Source organism: Lepidochelys olivacea (assembly GCF_965140295.1).
Source record: "Lepidochelys olivacea isolate rLepOli2 genome assembly, chromosome: 3".
Taxonomy (NCBI): Eukaryota; Metazoa; Chordata; order Testudines; family Cheloniidae; genus Lepidochelys; species Lepidochelys olivacea.
Genome location: NC_140413.1, coordinates 99,677,812 through 99,705,573, shown reverse-complemented (window position 1 = coordinate 99,705,573; position 27,762 = coordinate 99,677,812). Strand labels below are relative to the sequence as shown.

Sequence of the window (27,762 nt, the reverse complement as noted above, 5' to 3'; positions counted from 1 at the left end):
TCCACAACCCTCACTCCTTTATCAAAATCCCCCCAAAAAAATCACAGCATGCCCTGAAGGTAAATAGATGCAGTGCTCTTTAGATGATCATGTAAAGGAGCTCAGGTAAGAGTTAAGGATAGTGAGAACATGTGCTGCTTCCTCAGGAAAAGATATTCTAAGAAAAAAACATAAACAAACTGAGAACTCATCACTCAGAGTAGCAACAGCCAAGACAAAATGACTAATGTAGGGCTGCAGCTGGTTATCTCTTCCAGATTCAAAGGGCCAGCTTCCAGGGTAAGCATGCTGAGTAAGATGCTTTTAGAAGGGTAAACCCAAAGCATAATGAGCAGGCAGTTAGAAAACAGAGGTCGCTAAGGGACTTTCATCTAAGACCTAGAGGGACTAGAGCTTAGTTGAAAGACACTCTGAAATTTCCAGGATTGGGGCCAGATCCTCAGCTGGTGTAAATTGGCAAAGCTCCAATGATTTTAGTAAAACTGTGCTCATAAATAGCTTTTGGAAATATGGCCTTGGAGTGTCTCGTGCCTGATCCAACACTCACTGACAGATATCCATTGGCTTTAAAGGGAGTTAGACTGAGTCCGAAGCAAGCTGGGCATGTCTTTCTCTTGTTTTCTGATTATGCAGTATGGTTATAACAAATTCCCACATGCCTTGTGGACATCAGTTGACTCCTTTGCTTGAAGTTTACCATCACTTAGCCAAAAGAAACCTACAGGCGCTTTTCCTGCCACTATCCCATCACCAACTTCTACCTTTCTTTCCTGGGTGACTCTTAGCCTGAGAACCCGCCCCCCCCGCCCCGAGTATGACTGCATCACTAGCACACAGGGGTAGAGATGCTACGTGGATGTAACCTATACAGGTTAAAAACAACTTCCCCTGGAAACTAATATGCAGACAGCGCAGACTGTGGACCAGTGGCGTAGCGTGCTCCCTCTGGGCCCGTTCATGGTTGCCCTGCAAGCCCGCTGTGTCAACACAAAGGGGCTACAAAGCAACCCCCAGGGTATATTCCCAGGTGAAGAATGCCCCACTCCACAGGTGCCCCTTGGGCAGGAGGTGTTTCAGGGCAGGCAAGAGGTGGGGCATGGATTGGGGTAGGAGGGGCATGCTCCTGTGCCCCACCTATTTCCTGGCTTCTTTAAAGTTCACAGAGACCATTAAAACTGGGGCAAAATTCATGGCAGGCTTCAGGGTGAAACTGGCCTTGAGGACCCCAAAATCATGGCGATGCAAGCCACCTCCTTCAGGCTCTGCACCAGCCCTAGCCTCAGGGTAAGAGGGGGATTCAGCCCTCTGTGAAGCATGTCCACTGTGAGACACTTGAGGCCAGCAGCATTTATAAATTCTTCCTGGCTGGCCCCAGGAATGCGGATGTCAGTCAGGAAAGAATGAGGCATGGTTGGGAGTGGGAGAGAATGGTTCTCCTTAAATGGAGACTGCCCCGTACATCTGTCCAGGAAGGAGCATGGATGCCCACAAAATGCCCTAGTGATTCCCAGAAGTTCCTAATCCCCCTTTCAGCACTGAGGTGGAAGAGGGGGAATGATGGAAATGTGAAAGATGTTTGTTTGCTAGTTTCAGCTTAATGCACACATTAGTACAACATTTGTTTCCCTAACTTTTCATAAATATAGTCTACTGTATTTGAGCCTGTTCTGCTCCCACAGGAGACTGTGGCAAAGCTCCCATTGTCTTCAGTGGAATCAGGATCATAGAGTATCAGGGTTGGAAGGGACCTCAGGAGGTCATCTAGTCCAACCCCCTGCTCAAAGCAGGACCAATCCCCAACATTCAGGCTCCAAACATTCCGTGTAGTAGTTTTCCTATTCCAAATTGAGAGAAAAATCACCCCAAACCCAAAATACGGTCTATTTCTGCCTCAGTTACATAAGTCATTGAAGTCAGTGGCAGTAGTACCCTTGTAACTGAAGGAAAAATTGAATCTCGTTAAAGGTAACTTAAAGGAAAAAATGGAGCTGTGTCCTTATTTGCTTCTTTATGGTGTATAAATAAGGCCTGAAACATTTTTTCAAAAGTTTTTCTTCCTGCTTTTTTTTTTTTAATGTTAGAAATAAATGACTGTGCCACGTGGAAGACTCTCTGTTTGGAGAGCTAGTGAAACAATGACAATCTAAAACAGTCTGTTAGTTTGTGGGTACAAATTCAGTGACCAATTAGCATTTTGGAGGAAGAACATATTAATTAAAGATTAAATCGCTCTACCCCTCCAATAAACACGTGAAGCCTAACATTTACGTAAGTCATAGTGTACAGTATACATCCTCTGGGACATCCATTATGTTCTCCAGGAAAGACCAGACTTAACCTTTCTGATGTTCCCAGGATTTTTTTTTAAACACAAGCCTTCTTTATACATCACAGGGAAGCAAAATGACAGTGCAGGCCCAGTTTTAAAACACACCTTTTGCACGTCCCCTTTAATATCCAGTATTTACTTTTTTTTTTTTTTTGGTATCACACTCACATTTCTGTCATATGAAACTCTGACCACAACTGGTAAATTGACAACCCAGCACATCTACTTCCTCTTACAGCTGTTTCCTAGTTAATAAACACAAAGCAATAGGATCAGGACTGCACAAACATTAAACCCCAAATACGAACAGCAGCATTTCCACATGTCTTTGAAGCTTTTATATCATTACAAAGACATCAATACCCAAAAAACAAAAACAAAAACCAAACAAACCCAAAACTTCCATCTAAACAGAGGGCTGAAACAGGAACTACTGTATTACTGTTTGCTAACAACAGTTCTGTTCCAAGCTGATATTGGGCAAAAGATGCATGGATCAGACAAGACACATTAACCACAACATCCTGATAAAAATAATAATAGAGAAATAAGAACCCTATTTCCCCTTTTACCATTTAAAAAATCAGTTTAAATGTATTAAACACCGGGGCCAAATATATCTGTGGTGTAATCCAACTGAATTCAGTAGACTTGATGCAGAGCTGAATTTGGCCCTAGAAGTTTTGCGATTCTAAGACATTTGATATCGCTTTGCTGAATTCAGCAGCTCCAGTTTCAGCTTCAGCTTGATCCTTCACATCTGCTCAGTGAAGCCTTTGAGGTTCTAACACAGCTCAGGCTGAAGCTACTCTGAAGAGAGAAACTGGTCAAATATATATATTTTACAACTATTTTATTCTACTTCTCAAAGCTTTACACTCAGTTGTGAGTAGAATAAAAGCATACTGCCTCCCCCCCAATCAAAACCGTTCCTCTCTTTGGAGCTGCTTCAGTCCCTGCTGAATGGACCTCAGAGTCCTAACTGAGTGCTAGACATTATGGCTTACTCTGAAACTGATGCTGCTGATTTCACAGCTTGAAGATCTTAAGGCCAGCCCTTCCATGTGAAGAACTCCAAGAGTATGGCCCTGGCTGGGGCAGTTTGCATGGAATAGTTTCAGCTCCAAGCTCTCCACAAATAGTTTTACTTTAAAATATAGACTTTTCAAACCAGTATGGGCCACTTTTTTAAAATAAAATAAAACGTTTTATTTTGTAATTTATTCTTTCCCACACTGTTTGGGTTTGTAATGTTGGGAGACAGCAGCACTGCTTAAACCCTTCTCTGGGCTGGGGGGAGCAGAGAATAGCTGGAGTGCAGCACCATTTCAGTTGCACCTTCTCCCTTATCCAGCCTATCCCCACCATAGCCCTTACACTAGGGTCAGTGAGCATGAGGTGGTACAGAGAAGTTGCTCAAGGTGAGGCTATTTCCTAGGGGGCCATGTCTTGCCCCTTTTGGAGTAAGGAATTCAGAGACATCTGAGAATTGGCACCCCTAAGTTTCCCACAATGGTGAAAATAAAGCCATCTGTTGGATGTTTCATTACACAACAGCTAGTCTGTACAAACACATGCTCTTATTATGGTTTCCCTCATCCTTCTGTCCCACTTCCCATTCCATTGTTTTTCACACTCACTTGCAGCATCTTGTCTTTAAACAGATTGTGAGCTTTTGGGGGCAGGGACCAGAGGGTGACATCCTAGCCCATTGAAGTCACTGAGAATTTTGCCTTTGATGTCAGTGGAGCCAGGGTGTCTTCCAGCATGCTTGTACAGAACCTCTCACAATGGGACCAAAATCCTGATGGGGAGCTTTGTGGGGATACCAGGTTACAAGTAACAATGATGCTGGTGGTGGTGATGGTGTCAGAATGCTCACCCAGTCAGAGCCATTGACTGACTGGGTTCTCTTTGGTACTTTGTGATAAGATAAATTGTTTTGTGTATTGACTGGAATTTTTCTTTTGCAGAATAGAATATTTAAAATTATTTTTCCCCCTGAAAACACTTTGCACCCTTCTCTTGTCTCCTGATACCAGTGACACATTGGGAATGAAAAACACCTGGTAATTACCTATAAAAGCAGGCTGTTTCTGGGTTAAATGGTAAAAGAACTGCCTCTATTTAAAAAACAAAACAAAAAATGAATTATTATTCTAAATCATTTGTTCAGTGCCCAGTTCCTTCTTGAGGGCAACAAGGAAAGAGAAGTGGTGCCACCATTACGTGCTCCCACTCTTCTCTGCCCAGCTTTTTTTCACGGAAGCGTCTCCGTAGTGGCTTTGAGAGATTCAGGCTCTACACGATGGGAAGGGGATAAGAATGTCAGGACTCAGTCACGCTTTATTGGATTCCCACACCTGCACCCCCATCCCACACACCAGTTTCAGACCTGCAGGACAAAGAACTGGTGTTCAGGGTTGCCCCGTGAAGCATGGCCGCTGAAGGAGTTGTGCAGTTAATGGTTGCAGGGCACGAGAGGAAGAGAGGAGGATGGGAAGCAGATCTGAGGCAAGGGACTTCTGTGCAGAAGCTGCTTGGTTCTGGCAGATCCCAGGAATCTCTGGTTTATTTGGGATAGAATGATAGAATGTTTTGCCTTTTCCATGAGGGATAAGGAGGAGGTAAATTCTGCCTCTTGGCAGAATTATTCCAGTGCAACTCCATGAGATGAAAATTCTCGGCTGACATAGCTCCAGTCATTGGAGTTACACAGCAGAGATTTTGCCCCAAGAGTTTCCACCCCCTGCACAGGATTAACATGTCTGGAGTCCTAAATATTTACTTTCATGCAAACCAGAGGAGGAGAGAGGCAATATTTGAAAGTGCTGATGACTTTTTTCCCCCCCCTTCTGTTTTCAGATTCGGACTTCAGCCTCGGTATCAGTGAAAAGACCAGCCTGCTTGAGGATGTGCCAGTTTCTGAAACGGATATCAATTTAGAGATTTCATTTGCAGAGCAGGCAGCCAATCTCAAAGACAGCTCAATAGGCAAAATGTGCAAAGGCAAAGAGGACGATACGCTACTTCCTGTAGGTGTTTCTCATTCATTGCTGTAGTCATTTCATAAACTTTATTTTAGCCTTTTTGACATTGTTTCTGTGATATTGGTTGGAACAAGAAGATTCAGAATGCTATAGCTTTATTTTTTTCAGGCCCCTAGAGATCCTTCTCTCATTGGATTGGGTCCCTTCTGTGTGTGTGTTATAGGAGAGTAGTATTCGGCCCTTAATAAGTGTGGAAATCTTATGCCTACTATTTGCCAGTACCTTTTCAACGCTGTACCTTATCTTAAAGAAATTGAGGACTAGTAATGCTTAAAAATTAGGACTTCAGCCTGACATGGTCTGCTCAGTAATAGTTATTTTCATTGCAGTTCAGAAAACTCAGGTTATATTTATTGGGGTAGACCTTCAGCTAGATGTTAATGGAACTCTGACAATGTCCACCAGCTGAGGATCTTCACCATTTAGTGTTGGCCCTAGTTCCTTGCTCACTACACTAATAGGGGTGAGGTGCCTTGCATCACTTAATAGAGACCTCTTTTGTTGGTTAAAGAGCATTGATGGACTCCAGCAGAAGTTTCATGTGGCCCACTGAGGTGAAAGGGTGAGAATGAAGAATGGGTTGATCTTTACACTTGTAATAGAGATGTACAGTTTGGGGATGGGTCCCTTTTCAATAGATACGTTGATCATTTCTGGGTTTCACATTTTCTATGCTTAATCATACTGCTTATGGCACCTGCTAAGGTGCCCAGCACATAACACATGAGCATGTATAAAAATGAGGCATTTTAATCCTTCGGAAAATATTTAATTTTTGTTATAACAAAAAGTCAAGGAATATTTCCAAAATGTGAGGATTTGTTTCTCCCTAGTTCCACATTCCCATCTGTCAACTGATGAGTCTTATTCTTAATAAGGGTAAATCAATACTAATAGCCTTAGAATTTCACAAACGTTAGAAACATGCACTCACACACACTACAAATTAACCATTTTTAAAAAAATAGCAATTTTTTTTTGTCATACACTGTGTGCAAACATGTCTGAGTAAACTCAGTGCTTGGAATAATAATGTTTCAATTTTCTTCAAACACTCAATTTAGATAAGCACACAAACATTTCTGCCAGTAATAATTACTGAACATTCCCTTAGTTTTAATACAATAAACCTGCTTTGAAAAATGTTTGACTCACACTTCAGTAATGCAGAAAAAATCAGGAATGGAAACTGTGGCCTGGCTTATGAGAAGTCTTTGATTCAATTGTAGAAGAGTCACACATTCAAAGAGCAATTTACTGGAGTTTTACTTATTGACTGTCTACATACTGAAGTGGCTATGGCCTTTTTCATAACCTTAGGGATGAACAATCCTAAGGCAGCGAAACATTTCAGAAAAGGAGTGATCTGACTATTGATATGTGTGATCTGTAAAGACCTTCCCTCCCTTACCCAAAATATTCACATGGTCTTATATATTGATTTGAAAAAAGAAGCGTATAAAGTGTGTTAATTAAATCCCAAGCAGGAAGCTGGTTACATCCACCAATCATAAATAAGGGCTGGCTCAGCAGCCACGCAGAGTTTTCAACCCCAAATTCAGCTATATGTCAGCCAACTGAGACTAGAGGACCGTGAAGGTATCAAGGGCCCTTTCCAGCAGAAAGAACTCCATGCCTAGCTTTTGAGTAATCTTCCTGCTCAGTTCTTGGTCTGTTATACTTTAAAAGAGATGCATCCAGCCCTTATCTGCTAGAGTTAGACTTCCTGTATCACAGGAAGCAGCAGTAAAGTCAAATAAGCTCTTATGGGCAGGGCTCATCTTTTTTTTCTGTGTTTGTACCATGTCTAGCTCAATGGGCCTTGCTCCGTGACTGGGGTCCAAGGTGGTATGGTAATACAAATAGTAAATAATGAGGGAGGGAACAACAGTGAGCCCCCTATTACTAATTTTTTATGTGGCACCCAAGAATGAGTGAGGTGTAAGAGAACATGTAAGAGAACAGGTTCCTGCCCCAGAGAGCTTATCGTCTGTGACCCTGATCCTACAGTCAACTGCATCTAGGCAGACTTCTGCATTTACTCGAAGCCCCAGTGAAACTGGAACCTAAATAGACAACATAAAAAAGGGAGAACAGAAAGAGATACCACCCAGAAGTGCATACTAATCAAATGATCTGCGCTAGACAGGGTTCCATCCATCACAGATTTGCTCTTTGCAATCAGATATGGTCGTTGCAGTGTATAGGTTTTTCCACGCAAGCTTTGAATATGCAAGAAGCATGGGGAATTTACACGCTGCAGATAGCCTGCTTTTTAAACTATAAAAGAAAAGGAGTACTTGTGGCACCTTAGAGACTAGTCTCTAAGGTGCCACAAGTACTCCTTTTCTTTTTGCGAATACAGACTAACACGGCTGTTACTCTGAAACCTTTTTAAACTATGTCACTCTCCTGTGGCACCCAATTGTAGCAATGTGTTTCGTTACAAAAGTGGAGCCACAGTAGCAGAATGGCCTTTATACTTGTCACTTTTCTTTGTCCTTCAATGTGTTGAGATTGTTTATTTGCCATGATGCAAATCCTATGTTCTAGAATTTCAGATTGCCAAAGGACAAAACGGGTACCACAAAGATTGGTGATCTGGCTCCTCAGGACATGAAGAAAGTCTATTCATTAGCACTGATTGAGCTAACTGCACTGTATGACTTACTGGGGACAGAATTCAAGCAACAGAAGGCCATAAAAATCAAAACGAAAGGTGAGTAGTACAGTTATAAATTCTTTAGAAACAAATGGGTTTGGGTGGGGTTGTTTTTAAACAATCCCAAAAGGAGAGATGTACATTAGCTGGTAATGTCGCCCCTGATTCAGCATTACACTGTAGCCAGGGAGCTCTTGACTCTCTCCACATTTAAACAGCCTCATGCACATCAACTGTTCCAGCTAAGGAGGATTTTAGGGCTAAAATCCTCTGGCAACTAACTTTAGCAGGCCAGGCATTCTAGGCCAGGCACTGGGCAGATGTCTTAGGGAGCAGGGGAAAGGAATCCTTCTGGTAGTACTATAGTATGATGGAAGCGTTGCTTCAGAGCCTTTCAGAGATTCATAGTTTCAGAGCTTCCAAGGTGAGAAGGGACCGTTAGATCACGTAGGCTGACTTCCTGCATCACACAGGCCATAGAATACCATTGTAATTCCTTCTGTTGTGAGCCCAATAACTTGTGTTTGGCTTGACAAAAGCAATTCTCCAGCCCTCTCTGTTCCATAGTCCCTAAAGCAGCCCCTTTTCATGAGGATGGGAGGATTTGCTTAAGAGTAGATACTTCCTCATCACCCTTATCCTGTTCTATTGCATTGTGCTGAGCTCTGTATAAGGCACAAAACGTGCCATCCTATATGGTCCCTCCACATTCAGCCTGCACCTCTTGCCCACGGTAATAATTTGCCATCTTTCTTCCTGTAGTAACTTATATTGATGTGCCCTAACAGATCCTGCATTTCCTCAGATCGCAACCTCTTTTAGGTATTTGCAGATCTGTGCTTTTCTGTGTTGTGTGTTGGAATGGTTTCATACACACTAGGGGGCAGGGGAGGGGGTCTGTTAAGGCAGTTCTTGTAGAAAGTCACTGTGGCATCAAGGCACTGGAGCCTATGTATGATTCTGACTCCTTTTCAAAAACTAGAAATACGTGGAAACCTATTTCAAGTTGCAAGAGGTTTTCAGTGTTTTGGTAGTTGTCTGCTTTTCTGACCTTCTGCTAACTGTTTTACAAGAGCTCGAAATGTATTACCAGTTAATCACAAACCCACTTTGGGCAAAGCCCTGTTGTCAAGGTTCAGTGGATGTGACAGTGAAATAGCTCCCTTTAAATAATTGAAAGCAACAGAGAGCATTGAGAGACATACAGCAGGATACAATTGATTCCTCTGAATACACTTTTCACTTTACAGTAGCAGAAAATAACTTTTTAAATGCAAAAGCATACACACAACCATCTTTGTGACCTTGATTCCTAAATGAATTTCCACCCTGCAGAAGTGCCTGTGCTACAACCAGTAGAAAATGGTGTGCAAACAAAATACCTTTTTCTCTTGATTTTTTTTATTGTGTATTTAAATAGGCCTTCTTACCAAACCAATGTAGTTTTAATTTAACATTATCTCTGGCATGTTTTTGAAATGACTGCCAGCAGGGAAAACAAGTAAATTGGCTAAAATAGTTTGTCCTGCACCCAAACCAAAAAGATGAACTTGATTTAGGGGCCCCACAACAGTGTGGGAAAGAGGCAACAGAATGTCACCCTGCCTCCCAGGAAATGGAGTGGCTTGACAGTTGCTATTCCCACGTCAAGGGTACAGGACCCTCTGTGGGGATGTCTATACTGCATGTGGGACCAAGCCCCTCAGCCTGGGCCCACAGACTCATGCTAAGGGGGCTTGCACCAGTGTGCTAAAATAACAGTGTAGATGTTGCTTTGATGCTGTGACTCAAAGCCTGAGCCCGAGCTCCAGCCCCAGCCCAAGTTGCCATATGAAAGCAAAGTCTACATAGCTATTTTTAGCATGCTAGAACAAGTCTGTGGACCTAGGCTGGGAGGTTTGCTCCCAGATGCAGTGTAGACATACCCTATAGCTTCTCTGTGTCTCTCCTCTCTCACCTGCAATGTAATTTGCCCAGAGCATCCATGCGATAGTGGGAGGATGCAGGAAGTCCATGCATTTTTTTCACACCTCTGCAGCATCTTCATATTCCCACCTCATGCAGCATGGTTTGGCCACTGGATACATGCAGTAGTGGATCCACTAGCCATTTCCCTTTGCGTTTGGGTGGTTTGAGATGCTGGAGATGCTTTTTGCTCTGCTGCAAAAAGGGAGGGGTGAAACCTCTGCATGGGCTTTCTGTAGCCTGCACCTCCTCCCTCACCACAGCAGACCCACATGGGTTCTGCTATCTAGTAGCTCAGTGAGCATGCACAGGAAGGATTGTGCGTGTGTGACTGTGTGTGTGAGTGTGTGTGTGTAGTTGTGAGTGCACGTATTTTACAGACAATGGCCTGTTTTCAATATACTTGTTAAATAAGGCACACTCTAAAGAAACTCCTTATAGCAGGGCAGGGCAAATTTTTTGGCCTGAGGGCCGTATCGGGTTTCTGAAATTGTATGAAGGGCCAGTTAGGGGAGGCTGTGCCTCCTCAGACAACCAGGCATGGCCCGGCCCCTGCCCCCATCCGACCCCCCTGCTTCTCAGCCCCTGACGGCCCCCCCGGGACTCCTGCCCCATCCAACCCACCCTGTTCCCTGACAGCCCCCTGAGGACTTCTGCCCCACCCCCACCCCCCTTCCCTCTGTTCCCCTGACTGCCCCCCGCCACCCCATCCAACCCCACCCACTCCTTCCTGACTGCCCCCTGGGACCCATGCCCCATCCAACCACCCCTTCTCCCTGACCGCCCCCGGATCCCCTGCCCCCCTATCCAACCCCCCTCTCCTTCCTGACTGCCCCCCCGGACCCCTGCCTCATCCACCCCTCTGCTCCCTGGCCCCTGACTGCCCCCAGAACCCCCACCCCTGCCTGCCCCCTGCTGCCTCATCCAACCCCCCCCCTTACTGCCCCCCCGGGACCCCTGCCCCCATTCAACCCCGCTGTTCCCCGCCCTCTGACCGCCCAACCCCTATCCACACCCCAGCCCCTGACCACCCCCTGAACTCCCCTGCCCTCTATCCAACCCCCCCTGCTCACTGCCCCCTTACCGCGCTGCCTGGAGCACCGGTGGCTGGTGGCGCAGCTGCACCAGGACAGGCAGCCGCGCAGCACAGAGCACCGGATCAGGCCACGGCTCTGCAGCTGTGCTGCCCCAGGAGCTCCAGCCCCGCCACCCAGAGCATTGCGCCTGTGGCGCAGTAAGCTGAGGCTGCGGGAGTGGGGCTGGGCTAGCCTCCCGGGCCATGTTTCAGAGCAGCAGCCGTGTTAGTCTGTATTCGCAAAAAGAAAAGGAGTACTAGGGGCACCTCAGAGACTAACCAATTTATCTGAGCATAAGCTTTTGTGAGCTACAGCTCACTTCATCGGATGCATACAGTGGAAAATACAATCTCCTCACTGTATTTTCCACTGAATGCATCTGATGAAGTGAGCTGTAGCTCACAAAAGCTTATGCTCAGATAAATTGGTTAGTCTCTGAGGTGCCACTAGTACTCCTTTCCTCCCGGGCCAGGAGTTCGGGGCCGGGCAGGATGGTCCCGTGGGCCGGATGTGGCCCGAGGACCATAGTTTGCCCACCTCTGCCTTATGGTGGCTCATTTGACACTTATTGTTGACATTAGAGGTGATATCATGGTTCTATATTCACACCTAAAACCACTAAAAACCGCCTTCACTAAACAACGATACTGCACCAGAGAAGTAGATATATACCATATGATAGAATGGGCAACCCAAATGCCTGGGAGAACCTGCATCAGTACAGAAAAAAACCTCCACACGAGAACCCATACAGGGTGTCATCAAACAATTGCAACCTATATTTGATGGGAACCACATCCTGAAAGAAATTTTCCTGAACCCCCTCTTCTGGTCTTCAAACAATCCCCGAGCCTTGCCCAGCTCATTATCAGAAGCAAGCTCCTCACAGACCAGGACACACCAACTCAAAGTGAAACCAGATGCTGTGAGAACAACAGATACAAAACCTGCAGACATATCTCCACTGCTATGATGATCAATACCCCCCACAACACACTTTTTGAGATCCATGTGATTATAGTGCATCTCGAAAAAGGCATGTTTTTATATGAAGATTAAAGCCAAGTCTTGTTCCATATTCTTTGTAAGCCCTGGTTAAAAATGGCCATTATCTCATCTCATCTATTTTTACATTGCTGTATGGGCCTATATGTTTATGATAGGACTGCTCTGCCTTAGATAAATATTAATCAGAGTGAATGGTGTTTGAGAGAGGTACACTGGCAAATTATTGAATCTTAAAGATTGGTGTGTTGGAATTACTACACATAAGAACATAAGAATGGCTCTACTGGGTCAGACCAAAGGTCCATCTAAGCCCAGTATCCTGTCTGCCAACAGTGGCCAATGCCAGGTGCCCCGGAGGGAATGAACAGAACAGGTAATCGTCAAGTGATCCATCCCCTGCCACCCATTCCCAGCTTCTGGCAAACACAGCCTTTTACAACCTGTGGTGTACCTCATCCAGGGTATCAAATGCCCCAACAACAACTACGAGGGTAAAACCAGGTAATCACTATGCTTTTGAATGAACTTACACAGGAAAATGATAAAAAAACAAAGACACCCTATCACCCGGGGGTGAACACTGTTCCCAAAGCAGTCACTCCGTAGCTGACTTCTCAGTCCTAGTTCTCAAAGGAAACCCGCACAACACCTTCAAAAAGATGTCCCTGAGAACTTAAATTCATAACTTTGCTAGACTCTAAAAACCATGGACTTAACAGAGACACTGGTTTTATGGCTTATTACAACAATTTGCAACACACCCTACTATTTGCTAGCTCTTAATTGCTTGTTTCATTTTAAATCGTCTTCTACAGCATGTGTGAACCCCTTATGCTTAACCATCTTTCTCACCTTGTATTTAGGCTGGGAAATGCTGATTATCTTCTTCCAACCTGAGGAAGACATCTGTGAAGCTTAAATGCTTGTTTCTTCCACCAACAGAAGTTGGTCCAATAAAAGATATTACCTCACCTACCTTGTACCACTGTTCTATACACAGTTCCAGAAAAACGACCATTAACCTTATCCCAGCAGAGTAGTTACAAGACACAAATCTTTAAGGTTCAATAATTTGCCAGTGTACCTCTCTCAGAAACCATTCACTTCTGATTAGTATTTATCTAAGGCAAAGCACTCTTACCATAAAAATATAAGACCATATAGTAATGTAAAGTTAGATAATATGATGTAATGGCCATTTTTTAACCAGGGCTTACAACGAGCATGGAACAAGACTTGGCTTTAATTTTCATATAAAAAAATTCCTTTTTTGAGATGCACTGTCAACCAATTTACACTATAGGATGCAAAAAAGCACAATGAATGCTAACTAGCTCTTCTTTCAAAACACAGAGGGAGAACTGTTTAGAGTAAAAGTGGATTATAATTACATCTATTTCATTTTAGCAGCCAAATTCTTGGGAAGCTTACTCAGGCCATTTGCATCTAAACTTGTATTGAGTGATAAAGATCTGCATCTCTGGGTCATCAACACCACAGTTTTCCACAAATCAGAATCATGCAGATGGTTCATTTATGCATTTTCCTTCACTGTACTTGCAGAATGTGTGGATGGCAATTTGAAGGTAAAACAGAGGACTCCTCATTTATGGGTGAAGGAGGAGATGAACGAGTGCTTTGCTTTTAGCCAAGTGCTTTGTTTAATCATCCTCTGAATTACTTGATTGATGAAGACATTCAGATATGCTGAAGAGAAGGCCAATGGCTCTGAATGTATTGAATGGGCTTATCTCTTTGAAAATGTGTTTTGTGCCACTTATCTCATGTATTGGAGCAGATGTGGATAGTGTCTCTATTTTTTTTCTTTGTGTAGACTCTGGTCTTTTTGGTGTCCCACTGTCAGTTTTGCTGGAACAGGATCAGAAGAAAGTACCAGGCACCAGGATACCACTGATCTTTCACAAAGTGAGTAGGCATGAACAAGTCCGTTTGTTACAAACCTACTGGATTCCAGAAGTGATAGCATTTGTCCTGGATTCATATGCTCACTATAATCAAGTTTTTACAGTGACATACTATCTCTGTACTGTGAACCTCAAATGTAGCATTCAACTCCATTAGAAGGGACTTGTAGCTTTTATTAAGGGCGGTGCTTTGTACTATTAGTGCACTAAATTGGATAAATGGCCTTTGTACAGTTCTCTACTCCACTAACTTACTTTAGTGGAGTTAGTGAAATAGAGAATACAATTCAGCAACTAATTATAAGTTGTTTACATTAGAAGTATTGTGAATTGCCATTGGCATGCTCCAGTGCTAGAGCAGAGTAATTAATTAGGACATCTAGTGAATTATTATTAGAAAAATACATTACTAAAGTGTATTAACTCAGCCATGATTTGGTCAGGGTTTACTAGTAAGCCCGTGAAACCAGATGTCCAAAGTCTAACACCATTCCAGGCCAAATTCTGTTTAGCAGGAGTTGTAGAAATGAAATCATAGGAGAATAGGCCGTTATTTTTCAAGACAAATCATTGAAGTTCTGGAGAGGCCTTTTAGAGGTTTTTGAGAGCTTTTTTATTATTTTCTCCCACCAAATCAAAAGGAAACTTCTAGTTATTTCCTATCCCTCTCTAGGCACTACTGCTACATCATTCGTGCCAGAAATGACATTTTAGGGACTATAAAAACCCAAACCAAACCAAAACACACTTCTGAAGAACAATTTTTTTACCTTTGATGTGGACAAGATTGTACCAAATGGACAGTAATAAAAAAAGAAAAAGAAAGTCCCCACATCCTCCAAATAGGTCTTCACCCTACTCCACTACAAATGACATATACTGGTCACTACACTATATCATCAATATATTCAGTATAGTTTTTCAGGAAGAAAGTTCTACATAAACATTTCTAGCAAATACACTTAATTTATTTGCTGTGTGATCTCATCTTGATTATAATATTTTTTTGTTTAAATGGGGAAATATGTGAATGGATTTTCCATTTCTCCCTTCTCATTTCTGCATCACATCCACTACTGGACTTGGGGGTTCATAACAAATTAAGAGAGAACATTTTCAGGCATTTTAAAACGTTGGTTGCACATCACTGAAACAAACCAATTCAACAGGAAGATTTTTTTAAAATAGGCATCAATTTTGTAAAAATTGTAAAAAGCCCACTGAAAGGCTTCTGACTCCTAGCCATCACCTCCCCTGAGTGGAATCCTGCATCTCACTCCCCTCTGACCGCAGATACAAGGCTGCACCGCTCCCTGACCTATACTGTGATACCCCAGCAAGCCAGACTGCCTAACAGGCCAGCACCTCCCCTTTGTTTTCTCTCCAAGAGCTATGCCCAGTGTATTGCCCGTAGTTACAAGTTAAGTTACTGCACAGATCCTTCTAAGCAACCACATTTATTCTTATGGTAAAAGCGTTACAGAGAAAACATTAAAACAATAAAACATGCTGGAAAGCTTACCAGAGGTCACCCCAACTCCAACCTTAAACACCCACAACTAGGTTTCCTCCATGGTTATGACTTCATCCATCTTACATCCAGAACCAGAACAGAGGCTGGGCAGATGAACCATTTCTTTATACAGCTCAGGCCTTGGGTCCTGGCCTTATGTAACAGGTAATAGGTAGACAGTGACCTTCTCCTCAGGCATAGCTTCAACAGGCTGGGTTTTTGCATAATAGGAGTTGGAGAATTTGCATTAACCTCTCCCTAGGGATTTCCCAGGAAATCCACTTCATATTTATTGTCCAAAAAGTCCATACTTGTCAGACACATTTTCAGTATTGTCTTCTGAACTCTTAGGTATCACATCTATCACATCTCCCCCCTAGTGAGGTTACATATAATCCCAGCCCAAAATAATACATAAACTTAACACAAGAAGGTCTTCCAAGAATCTTGCAGGAAATTGCCATATCAGTCACATACATGATATATAGTATAAATCTTTTACAGTGATTGTTCTAGTTCATCTAAGCCATGCATAGGATTAGCAATTCATTTGAGTCTGTTATGAGTCCATCAGTATTAGTAAACCTGAAGCCTTTTCAGTGATTGCAAGCTCTTAGATCTTCCTTGGTAAAGTGGTAAATGACAGTGTACATGGAAGTTAATATAGAGTCTTTCGTACTACAGTAAATAGTTTTTATTAGTGCAGATTTTTAGTGTGATAAGCAATTGGTGGTTTACTTTTGAAATCTGAATAATTCCCTATCTCTGTAGAAAGTGTTGACTTTACATTTTCCCTTTTAAAAAAATGCTTAATAGTGTACATGAAAAATAAAGGAGCAGTATCAGGTGTTCCTTGTAGGACACATATAATTATATCCATGATAATCCACTTTGCAATCATTTGTATTCAAAAACAGATTTCACTGTTCTATATTTATCTCCCAGTAACGTTTTAATTCGCACGTTGGCTTCATGCAGCTTGGTTCTGTTTATTGACAGCTGATTTCTCAGATAGAAGAGGCAAGATTGGATACAGAAGGACTTCTTCGAATACCAGGAGTAGCAGCAAGAGTAAAGGTAAAATATTGCATGGACTCAAAACCCTGAAAGTCTCGACTCATTTGCTGTTTTTACTTTTGTCTTGTTAACACTTTTATAATGGCAAGATTGGCAATGAAATCTTAATAAAACTACATACAAACCGATTTGATTTAAACTAGCCAAGGAGATGGTATTTTGATCCAGATTACATTTGGGGAAGAGGTCAGGAGGTCAGGTTTGAGGCTGAATCAAAGCTAAGGTTCAGATTCTGCTGTACCAAAATCTCATGAATTGTTCTCACAAGATTTCCAACCTCTTTGTCTGCACCTGAACCAGGTGAGCCCCCTGAGCCAGATGACTAGTGGGCTGCTATGTAGGCTGTATGCCACTGGAGGATAATATTCCCTGGCCTAATTAGGTCATCTTAAGGGCGAGATTCAACTTGTAGAATAGCACTACACAGCCAAATTGCATAGAGAATCTCTCCCATTATCTCTACAAATAGCATTACTAACTGCTCAGGTCACTATTCACAGTCTCTGTTCACATTACAGAGTGACTACCGACTACACACAAACCATAACTCAGTATTTGCTTTAATGCAGAAAACCAAATACATGGTATGATTTACACCAAGATGTGGCCTGTTATAAGAATGGTATAAAGAAACCTTAAATTCTAAACAGAAAGAACATTTAAATGGATTCAGCTGCCTCAAGATATCTGCCAGCCTCTGTCATGTAGAACTTTGTCCAACAGCTGCTTCATTAGAAACAACTGAAGGAAAAGGATATTATGGAAACTGACTTTGTTGATTTACCAGTAACTAAGATGCTTCATGACTTTGCTTAATACTTAGTTTCCACTTTCCAACAGTTTCACATTTTGGGGGTGATTTTGTTTGTTTTTTATTTTGTTTAATCCGGGGAGTGTTTCCAGATAAGAGATCATTCACTAAGTAACTGCAAAAATAATGAGGATCAAACATGTGGAAGAATTTCTCCTTTGAATGAACCTATTGCTTTTGTAAAACAATGAGCATGATCAATGTTTTACACAAACAGTAGAGAATTTAACAGAAAATAGTACTCTGTGGTTTCTTTGAAATTTTATTATCCTCTAGAAATCAATAGAGAATTATAGAATAGTTTTAGAATTCTATCGGCTGGTACAGAAAATCTCCAGTAAGGAAATAATGGTGTGGGTTGGTGCTTCCTTTTAAATTCTATAGCAATTTTCCTTTAGGGTGGACAGTTTAAATTTCATCTGTTATGCAGCACATTTGCCTGTCTGCTAAAACGCAATCTTTTTATATACATGTATAGTCCCTCCCCCAGGGTGTGGCTGAAGTGCTTCCCTTTTCCTGGTGCTTGTTATAACCCACATCTGGAATGGCTTCTCCTCTCTCCTGGATTGGTCGGGTCCTGGATTCTTTTTCTTGGTGCCCAGGTGCCTCCAGGTCTCCTAAGCCATCCAGTAGTCCAAGAAATTAATGGAGTGAAATCTGAAGCAGGAGGCACAAATCTGGAACAGCAGCTCTGTGATATGCTCCCACTCCTTCTGATCCCCCCGAAGACTCTCCAGTATGGTTGTCAAAGGGTCTTGATGACTAAAGCAGCCTTCCCACTTAGAACCACGCAGTTATATCTGCATAAGACAATGCTGAAGCAGTCAGTGTTACTAGATGCTGCTTACTCTCCATGCTGTAGAACCCAATCCCCAGCTCAAAACAAGGGCAGGTTTAAGCTCCAAAACTAGTGAAAACTCCCATGGGAGCCATTCAGTCGGGACTTGAACATCTGTGCACATGCCTCATGATTGGTTGGAGATTCTCCACAGATGTCAGGCCATCCACAGGTTTGGATATTTCCTTGTGCTGCAAGAGGAAGAGGGGGCCAACTTTGCCTCAGCAGAAGGTATCGGTAGGAGACTCTTTGAGTCTCAACTTGCATAATTATCTGGCTCTTATCAGGCTCTTTCCTGAACAAAGTATTATATGACCTGAGGAAGGACTGCAGGATTTGGCCCTATGGGTATGCCAGTGCCCTGGGAACAGCTATGTTGTCTGGTGCCTATTAGCATTTGGTTTTAGCTGCACACTTCTAATACTTCTGGTCCAGAGTTTATCTTTTTGTAGCAAAGTAGCAATAGCAGGTGGTGCTTGAATGATAATTTCAGATGTCTTTTTTTCAAAGGGTGGAAAGGATGCTATATGGGAAATGCACAAATCTTCCACCAGCATGAATAAAACTCCGCATTGAAGGTACTTTCTGTTCTGCTATCTTTCAGAGTCTTTGCCAAGAACTGGAAGCAAAGTTTTATGAAGGGACTTTCAACTGGGAAAGTGTAAAGCAACATGATGCAGCAAGTCTTTTAAAACTCTTCATCCGAGAACTGCCTCAGCCACTGCTCACTGTGGAATATCTCAAAGCTTTCCAGCATGTGCAGAGTAAGCAGCGTCCCTTCTGGGTCTCAGATTTACAGAGGCGACACCACAAACAGCAGCGTCTTAAACACAGAGAAGGGAGTTATCTCAACAAATACACCTTTGCTGTGAAACCGTTTTCACGAACAATATGTGAGCCTGAACAGTACATTAAATAGTAACAGGATTAATTCTGTCTAGAAAAGATTGGCTGTTGCTGATTGGCTGGTGTTCAAATGAGACATTTTTCGCAGAACATTCATTTATTAGCACACATGGGAAAGAAAACACTCAGATTTATATAATAGTATTTGGGAAACACTAGGTGAATTATAAGGCATTATCTGCTAGCTTGAGCTAGAATTCGAGTTTTGCCCCAAAACTGACTCCCGTCCATGCACAGAATTCTCTAGCTTTAGTTAAGTGGTGCTTTATGCTAGAGCTAGCTGGCTTGTCCAGGAGATGTGGGTTGATGCTCAAGTGCTGCTGACACCTGAGCTAGGAATGCAGTGGGGATGCAGTAGCTCGAATAGCAACTTGCCATCTGCTGAGCCAATAAATCGGTGTAGCACAAGTGTTTTTCAGTGTGGTTGCTCGTCACTGGAACTAGGCTAGCTTGATTGGGGTAACTCAAGCTCTCTGTTTCAATGAAACAAGCCCTAAAAAACTACAGTTAAGGTAGTAGCAGTTTATAAATGATCATTCTCTTTAAATAAGCAACAGGGAGGAAGTTACAGTTCAGCAGGAAATCAACCAGAAGATAAAATATGCTGCTTCTGCTAATATTTGGAGGATAGTTGGTATCTATTTGCCAGAAAAAAAATCAGAGCTGTTGATTGCCATCAGTTCCCCAATAATCGGCCAGTTACTGTGAGAATCTACTCTAATGTAGCCTATTGACTAATAAAGCAGCAATCTGGGCAAGAACACACATCAGTTGCTTTAAAAAGAGAGTGTGTGATACTGATTTTGCAATTCCTTAGAAGTCCAGCAGGCGTGGGGAGCCCCTCTTTTATTAAATCCTCCAGCCAATGCAGGAGGGATTCTGACAGGTTTCAGATGAATCCATTTCCTGTTGTCCAGGACCAGAAGAACTGGTCACTTTTGGAGGAAGCCATTAGGAGGATCCCAAAGGGTCGAGAGAGCAAGAGAGAGACACACACACACATGATATCTTTTCACATGTCACAGGAAAGTGGCCCAGATTGCAGAGCACACATGACACAAAAGTCATGAGGGGGTAAGGATAAGGGTTTAAGCTACCTTTGTGCACCCCTTATTCTGCAGACAGTGAGCTATAGGCCAGTTCCTAGTTGAAACTTAGAGTTGCCCCTGGGATGCTTTAACTTGTGTGGGCTGCCACTACCCCTTGGGGGGCTGTTCCAACAACCAGGAATTGCTGGGAACTAAGAAAGCTCATGCTCAAATAAATTGGTTAGTCTCTAAGGTGCCACAAGTCCTCCTTTTCTTTTTAAGAAGGCACTGTCCATGTCCTTGTTCCACTAGCCATGCTGGCAGCCAGGAGAGGGTCATATAGGAGCTCTATGATGGCTCTACCACATCCAAGGAATCCTCACATGATTAGATTAGGTCCACAACATATAAGTCTGTTTTATGCCAAGGATGATGGTGCAAAATAGACTAGAGGATCATTTGTTTGCGTAACTATTTATTTTAAATTTGCCTGTCTGTTCTGCAGGTTCATGTACAATCAAATAAGCGCAATTGTTACAGAATAGGAACATCATCATGACAGTTATCAACACCATCGCAATACTGCTATTATCACTACTGTTATCACTGCTGGGTCACTGCTGCAACTGCTGTTGCTCATCAACATTACGTAGAAAATCTATGAACAGGATAAACTTGACATTTTACAAGAAAATTTAACTTAAAATCATGCTTTTTTTGGAGGAAAAAAGTAAAACTTTTAAAGAAATGAGATGTATATGCTTCCTTGGCAGATCTTCCAACTAAGAAGCATCAACTGCAAGCATTGAATCTTCTGGTACTACTCCTACCTGAAGCAAACAGAGACACTTTGAAGGTTAGATTGGTTATTCACTTTTTAAAAACAAAGTATGCATTAGAAAAGTGAGCTTATTTTTTATGTATCTATTGTGAAAAGTTCAAGTACCTTTTAACATTTTAACTAACTGGTTGTTACTTTTTTCATATTTGCAGTAACTTAAGACAGAGAATAAAATTTTCAAAAGTGTGTAAGTGACTCAGAAATCTAAGTTTCATTTTCACAAGTGACTTGAGCACTTAGGAGTCCAAGGTTATGTCTACACTGCCGTCCCAGACGTGATTGCAGCTTGGGTGAACATACCTGCGCTAGCTTTACCCTAGCAAGCAAGGCCAAGAATCGCAGTGTAGATGCTGTGGTGCAGGCTTCAGCAATGCAAGTAGGTAGCCACTGCCCTTGGTTGGCTTGTAGACGTCACACTGAAGTTCATCTGCATCTATACAACTATTTTTGGTCACGCTAACGTGGGTATGTCTATCTGAGGTGTAATCGCACCTCAGATTGCAGTGAAGGCATACCTTTCGTCTCACTGAAATTCTGCGGGACTTAGAGTCCTAAAGTGCCCGAGTCACTTTTGAAAATGAGACTTGCGCTCTTAAATCAATTAGGTGTTACAATCTAAATACCTTTAAAAATCTGGGCCTTAAGTACTTCTGAAAATTTTACCAGAGATTCTAATAATAATAATCTTGTAATGAACCACCTCTCCTTCAAACTTCCTAATCACAATCCCAATTCAGTACCTTTTCTGCAGCAGCTGTTGCTGGTTTACATGGCAAAAACTATTTTAGAATATCATAGAGATAAAAAGGAAATAAACTCACTTGAATGTGATGGGTGGGGTTGTTTGACTATATCCCAATTTTTTATCTGTACTGTTTATGTTCCCCTTCTGTGAATTAGGATTTCCCCTGGATACCAACTGCCCCCATTGCTCTAAACCTTCCAGATCACTTTGCTGTTTGGTTCTGTTTTCCTCTGCGAAGCTTTGGTTTTGGTGACTGTTGAGATTGCACCAGACAAAGAAAAATTTTAGAAGAGCTGTATATGGTGCAGAGTTGCTTGGATAGGTGTTTTTTTTCAATCTAGTTTGACAAAAAACCACTGGAAATGCACAGAGGCTGGGCTAGAAATAGCTGAAAGTGTCATTGCTTAGAGACTGACAGGTGCTTTGTCCCTGAGACAGAAGCAGTTCCACTGACTACCTGTGGTTCACAGAGCACTGCTCTACTCCTCTGTGGTCTGCATGACTGGAGTAAATAAAGATGGGTTTCAGCACAGCTTCGGGTCCCAGAGCCCAGGCACCAGACTGAGCCCAAATGTCTACACTGCAGTTAAACAGCCCCCTAGCCCGAGCCCCATGAACCTAAGTCAGCTGGCACAGGCCAGCGGCCTGTGTCTAATTGCAGTGTAGACATAGCCTTAGATCCCTTTGAAAATTTTACCCCAAAGCTAAGGTAGAATGAAGAATGATTTACTTCTTCACACTCTCAGCTCTAAGTCAGGGTTTGACCTCATCAGTAAACACATCTGCACTTTCCATCGTTTGCTTTTTTTTTTATAAACTTTTTTTTTAACAAGAACATAAAAAGCCTTTTCAAAGAATACATAACATGAAGCTTCACTCCATATGATTTTTTCACGTGCAGAACTTGCCTTCAAGTGCTTCTTTCGTTTCAGATACTGCTTGAATTCCTCCAAAGGGTAATTGATCATCGAGATAAAAATAAAATGACACTAAATAATGTTGCAATGGTGATGGCTCCAAACCTCTTCACGTTTCATGGGTTAGGCTCAAAGACTATTGAACAAAGCGAGTTTGTTATGGCTGCTGGAACAGCAAACGTCATGCGTTTTATGATTAAGTACCAAAAACTTCTTTGGACAGTAAGTTTGTTCTTTAAAAAAATATGCATTTTTACAAAATCACAATCAAATCATCATTGCTTTCAAAGAACAAGGAGGCATCTGAACCCCTACCAGTGATGCAGGGGTGAGATTGACATGCTGGAGGGGGGGAGGGGAAGGGAGAGGCAGCAAAGGGCACAGCTGGGCCCTAACTGATGGGTAATTCTCAGTGAAGTTACACCAATGGTAAAACCATTGTAGATGAGAGCAAAATTAGATTTTTTCAGTCTTACTATTAATGTGAGATATAGACTATATCTATGTAGAATACCTGATCTCAAAGATAAGTCTTCTGGGATGCCTGTGTATAGTCTATAACAATGACCTATCTCATGAGTAGTTTTCTTTTTTCAACCTCAAGATCTTTGTCTCCTGTTTTGAAATTTATTTCTGTATAGGGCGTGTCATTGTCCTTTGAGAAAATTAGTTGTGTCATGACAGTCCCCATGAAAGACCTACAAGCAGGATGTAGCTCATCCCTGTGAAATTTGGGGCTTTGTTTTCCACTAGCTACCTTAAACAATCTCCAGTCTCCTCCAACTGTCTCACACTTACAGAATTATTATGGGGCAAAATCTGTAATACAGATTCCTTGTTTAATATTTTTTGATTCAGGGAAGTAGAAACACTATGTGAGGGCCCAGTTCTGCCACTCATACTCATGTTGAGACCTTACTCCTTAAATAGCCCCACTAATTTCAACTCTAGCAGATCCCAAATGTGGGGTCAAGGCCTTAGATTGTTTATGAGTGTTTGTTACTGGAAATAAATATTAGCTTTTGCAAGTCCCATCTGACAGCATGTCTCTTAGAAAGTTTTGGTAGGTGTGTAGTATTTCAAGGAAGTTATATGTGTGTTAATAATTAAGATGTATATTCTTTCAGATTCCTAAATTTATTGTCAACCAAGTGAGAAAACAAAACACTGCATGTCAGAAGAAGGAGAAAAAGGACAAAGCTATGAAGAAACTGCTGAAAAAGATGGCTTATGACAAGGAAAAACATGAAAAGCAAGACAAGAGCCCCAATGATGTAAGAAATAGGCTCTTGTCAAATCAGAGTTATTGGGCCAAATTCTCCTTTTACTTAGAATGAAGTGAATTGATTTACCTAGATATAACTGAGAGGTGACTTTCAATTCTTGGGAGTCCAACTAGACACACCTTAAAGGGACCTGCTTTTCAGAAAGTGCTAGGCACCCATCCTGTGAAAATCAGGTGTTTTTTCAGTTTGGATACTCAAAAAAACAAGCACACAAAATCACTGGACACTTCTGAAAAGCTCATCCTGAAGTATTGTCTTCTTCTTTGTGTTTATATATCCTAATAACATTTAACATGTGTTCATAATTATCTTTTAGCGAATAGTACAAACACTCAATTGAACACTGTTAAACTTCCCAAAGTATATATTATGATTGTTGCTGAATATGCACAGAATTGATTGCATTTCCAGGTAGAATATACCTTTTCTGCTGCTCTTTGAATTTTCTGGGTACATTGTCGTGGTTCCAGCACAATGTTAATTGATGGTGAACCATAGAGGAGTGCAGTGGAAGGCCACCACCAAAAGCATAAACTCTATGCACCACATTCTTCTTTATAATAATTTCATTATATGAAGCTACACTCAGCAACTCTATGTAGTGCATATTATTCAGTTCTTGACACTACCAGGTCAGATGGTAGTCATGTTGGAATGTGATCACAACTGACTTACAGCCAATAACAAGAGCAGTGAAAAACCTGTCAGGCACTGTAATACTATATCTGGGTGGGGAAAGGAAAGGGATTTTTTAAATCTAGTAGACTTAAAACTTTAAAACAGGGATGAAGACAAATTGTCAAGTTGTTAGGTAACTGAATATAAAGTAGAACCTGTAGAAGAAAACAACTCTTATAAAACTACTGTCATAGAATCATAGAAGATTAGGTTTGGAAGAGACCTCAGGAGGTCATCTAATCCAACCTCCTGCTCAAAGCAGGACCAACCCCAACTAAATCATCCCAACCAGGGCTTTGTCAAGCTGGGCCTTAAAATCCTCTAAGGATGGAGATTCCACCACCTCCCTAGGTAACCCATTCCAGTACTTCACCACTCTCCTAGTGAAATAGAGTTTCCTAATATCCAACCTAGACCTCCCCCAATGCTCTTTGTTCTGTCATCTGCCATCACTGAGAACAGCCGAGCTCCACCGTCTTGGGAACCCCCCTTCAGGTAGTTGAAGGCTGCTATCAAATCCGCCACTCACTCTTCTCTTCTGCAGACTAAACAAGCGCAGTTCCCTTAGTCTCTCCTCTTATGTCATGTACCCCAACCCCCTGATCATTTTTGTTGCCCTGCGCTGGACTCTCTCCAATTTGTCCACATCCTTTCTATAGTGGGGGCCCCAAAACTGGATGCAATACTCCAGATGTGGCTTCACCAGTGCTGAATAGAGGGGAATAATCACTTCCCTTGATCTGCTGGCAATGCTCCTACTAATGCAGCCTAATATGCATTAGCCCTCATGGCAACAAGGGCACACTGCTGGCTCATATCCAGCCTCTCGTCCACTGTAATCCCCAGGTCCTTTTCTGCAGAACTGCTTCTTAGCCAGTCGGTCCCCAGCCTGTAGCAGTTCATGGATTCTTTTGTCCTAAGTGCAGGACTCTGCACTTGTCCTTGTTGAGCCATCAGATTTCTTTTGGCTCAATCCTCCAATTTGTCTAGGTCAATCTGGACCCTATCCCTACCCTCCAGTGTATTTAATTCTCCCCCCAGCTTAGTGTCATCTGTGAACTTGCTGAGGGTGCAATCCATCCCATCATCCAGATAATTAATAAAGATGTGGAACAAAACCAGCCCCAGGACTGACCCCTGGGGCACTCCGCTTGATTCCGGCTGCCAACTAGACATCAAGCCGTTGATCACTGCCTGTTGAGCCCGACAATCTAGCCAGCTTTCTATCCATCTTATAGTCCATTCATCCAATCCATACTTTTTTAACTTGCTGGTAAGAATACTGTGGGAGATGGTATCAAAAGCTTTGCTAAAGTCAAGATATATCATGTCCACTGCTTTCCCCATATCCACAGAGCCAGTTATCTCATCATAGAAGGCAATCAGGTTGGTCTGCCCTTGGTGAATGACTTGCCCTTGGTGAATCCATGTTGACTGTTCCTGATCACCTTCCTCTCCTCCAAATGCTTCAAAATGGTTTCCCTGAGGACATGCTCCATGATTTTTCCAGGGACTGAGGTGAAGCTGACCGGTCTGTAGTTCCCTGGTTCACCTTCTTCCCTTTTTTAAAGATGGGCACTATATTTTCCTTTTTCCAATCGTCCAGGACCACTCCTGATCACCACGAGTTTTCAAAGATAATGGCCAATGGCTCTGCAATCACATCAGCCAATTCCCTCAGCACTCTCGGATGCATTAGATCTGGACCCATGGACTTGTGCATGTCCAGCTTTTCTAAATAGTCCTTAACCTGTTCTTTCACCACTGAAGGCTGCTCACCTCCTCCCCATACTGGGTTGCCCACGACAGCAGTGTGGGAGCTGACCTTGTCTGTGAAGACCGAGGCAAAAAAAGCATTGAGTACTTCAGCTTTTTCCACATCATCTGTTACTAGGTTGCCTCCCCCATTCATTAAGGGTCTCACACTTTCCCTGATGTTTTTCTTGTTGCTAACATACCTGTAAAAATCCTTTTTGTTACCCTTCACATTTCTTGCTAGCTGCAACTCCAGTTGTGTTTTGGTCTTCCTGATTACACCCCTGCATGCTCGAGCAATATTTTTATACTTCTCCCTACTCATCTGTCCAAGTTTCCACTGCCTTAATATTCCATCCCATTGTATTCCCAGATACAGAGTACAATTTGGCTTCATATTCATTACAGCACCATCTTCATTAAGCAACCAATTTTTGTCAGTCCCAGAAGTGATTGCTAAGGATAGATTTCAATGTAACAGCCACTCAGCATAAACACATTATGATTTTAAATTGCATGTGGTTTTTGGAGAATTTTTTTCCTGTTGGTCTGTAAAAATTGGATCTGCTAATTGGATTGTCAATCTTAATGTGGGGTGTTTACTCAAACACACCTGTTGCATCATTATTTCCAATTAGTTAAATATAACTTACTTTTTAGTTTATTTACCAGTAAAATCTACTTTATTAAATTTAATGCATCTGAAAGAGATCCTCTGAAGGCAAGAGGTATTTTAAACACACAACCAAGTAACACCAAATATGTGATTCCCTTGTATCATAATGAATAAAAATTGGGCTTGGATGACTATGAACAGATCATCTTCTTTAGCAGAGGTCATATTCCAGATTTCAGTGAGCTAGAGACATCTCGTGGAAGGCTGTAAAACTGCACTGGCCTGAATTGTCTGATTTCCTATTTCATTTGTAGCTGTGGGCAAGCTTTGATACATAAGGACTACAGTTTTCTAATGTAAGCAAGTTTATCAAGGCCATTAGGCCAAAAATTAGACCTGTCAACTGTTTGATTTATGCCACATGTGTATGTTGCAACATCCCTCTGATCTTCCTGTCTGTTTTGTTCTTTTGTCTTGGGTAACAGGATTTCTGAAATGTATTAGTTTTCTCGCAGCACACTGTAGCATAGGATTCATGTGTATACCAGTTCCCTATTTTCTCACAGGAATAGAACAGGCAGGCAAACTGGAGAGAGGCTGAAAAGAATTACACATAAAAATCCATGATCTTGTACAAAATCACAACCCTGGGGGTTTGTTGCAAGGTGATGTAACGGAGAAGTATATACTTTTCCAAGAAAACAACCCCTAATTTGTGTAATTTAGAGATTTTTTA

The 27,762-nt window shown here is 42.2% G+C and overlaps 1 protein-coding gene across 4 annotated transcripts in view; it reads left to right on the top strand.

The window, feature by feature from the left end:
* The window catches only part of ARHGAP18 (Rho GTPase activating protein 18), a 120,070-nt gene that overhangs the window by 79,950 nt on the left and 12,358 nt on the right, over positions 1-27,762 (top strand). For all 4 annotated transcript variants that reach the window (XM_084622851.1, XM_084622852.1, XM_084622849.1 and 1 more), the window contains exons 5-12: positions 5,195-5,364; positions 7,933-8,098; positions 13,925-14,016; positions 16,528-16,605; positions 18,859-19,018; positions 20,962-21,044; positions 22,707-22,913; positions 23,819-23,965. In XM_084622851.1, the coding sequence (XP_084478977.1) occupies positions 5,195-5,364; positions 7,933-8,098; positions 13,925-14,016; positions 16,528-16,605; positions 18,859-19,018; positions 20,962-21,044; positions 22,707-22,913; positions 23,819-23,965 (1,103 nt within the window). The remainder of the gene's footprint in view (positions 1-5,194; positions 5,365-7,932; positions 8,099-13,924; positions 14,017-16,527; positions 16,606-18,858; positions 19,019-20,961; positions 21,045-22,706; positions 22,914-23,818; positions 23,966-27,762) is intronic.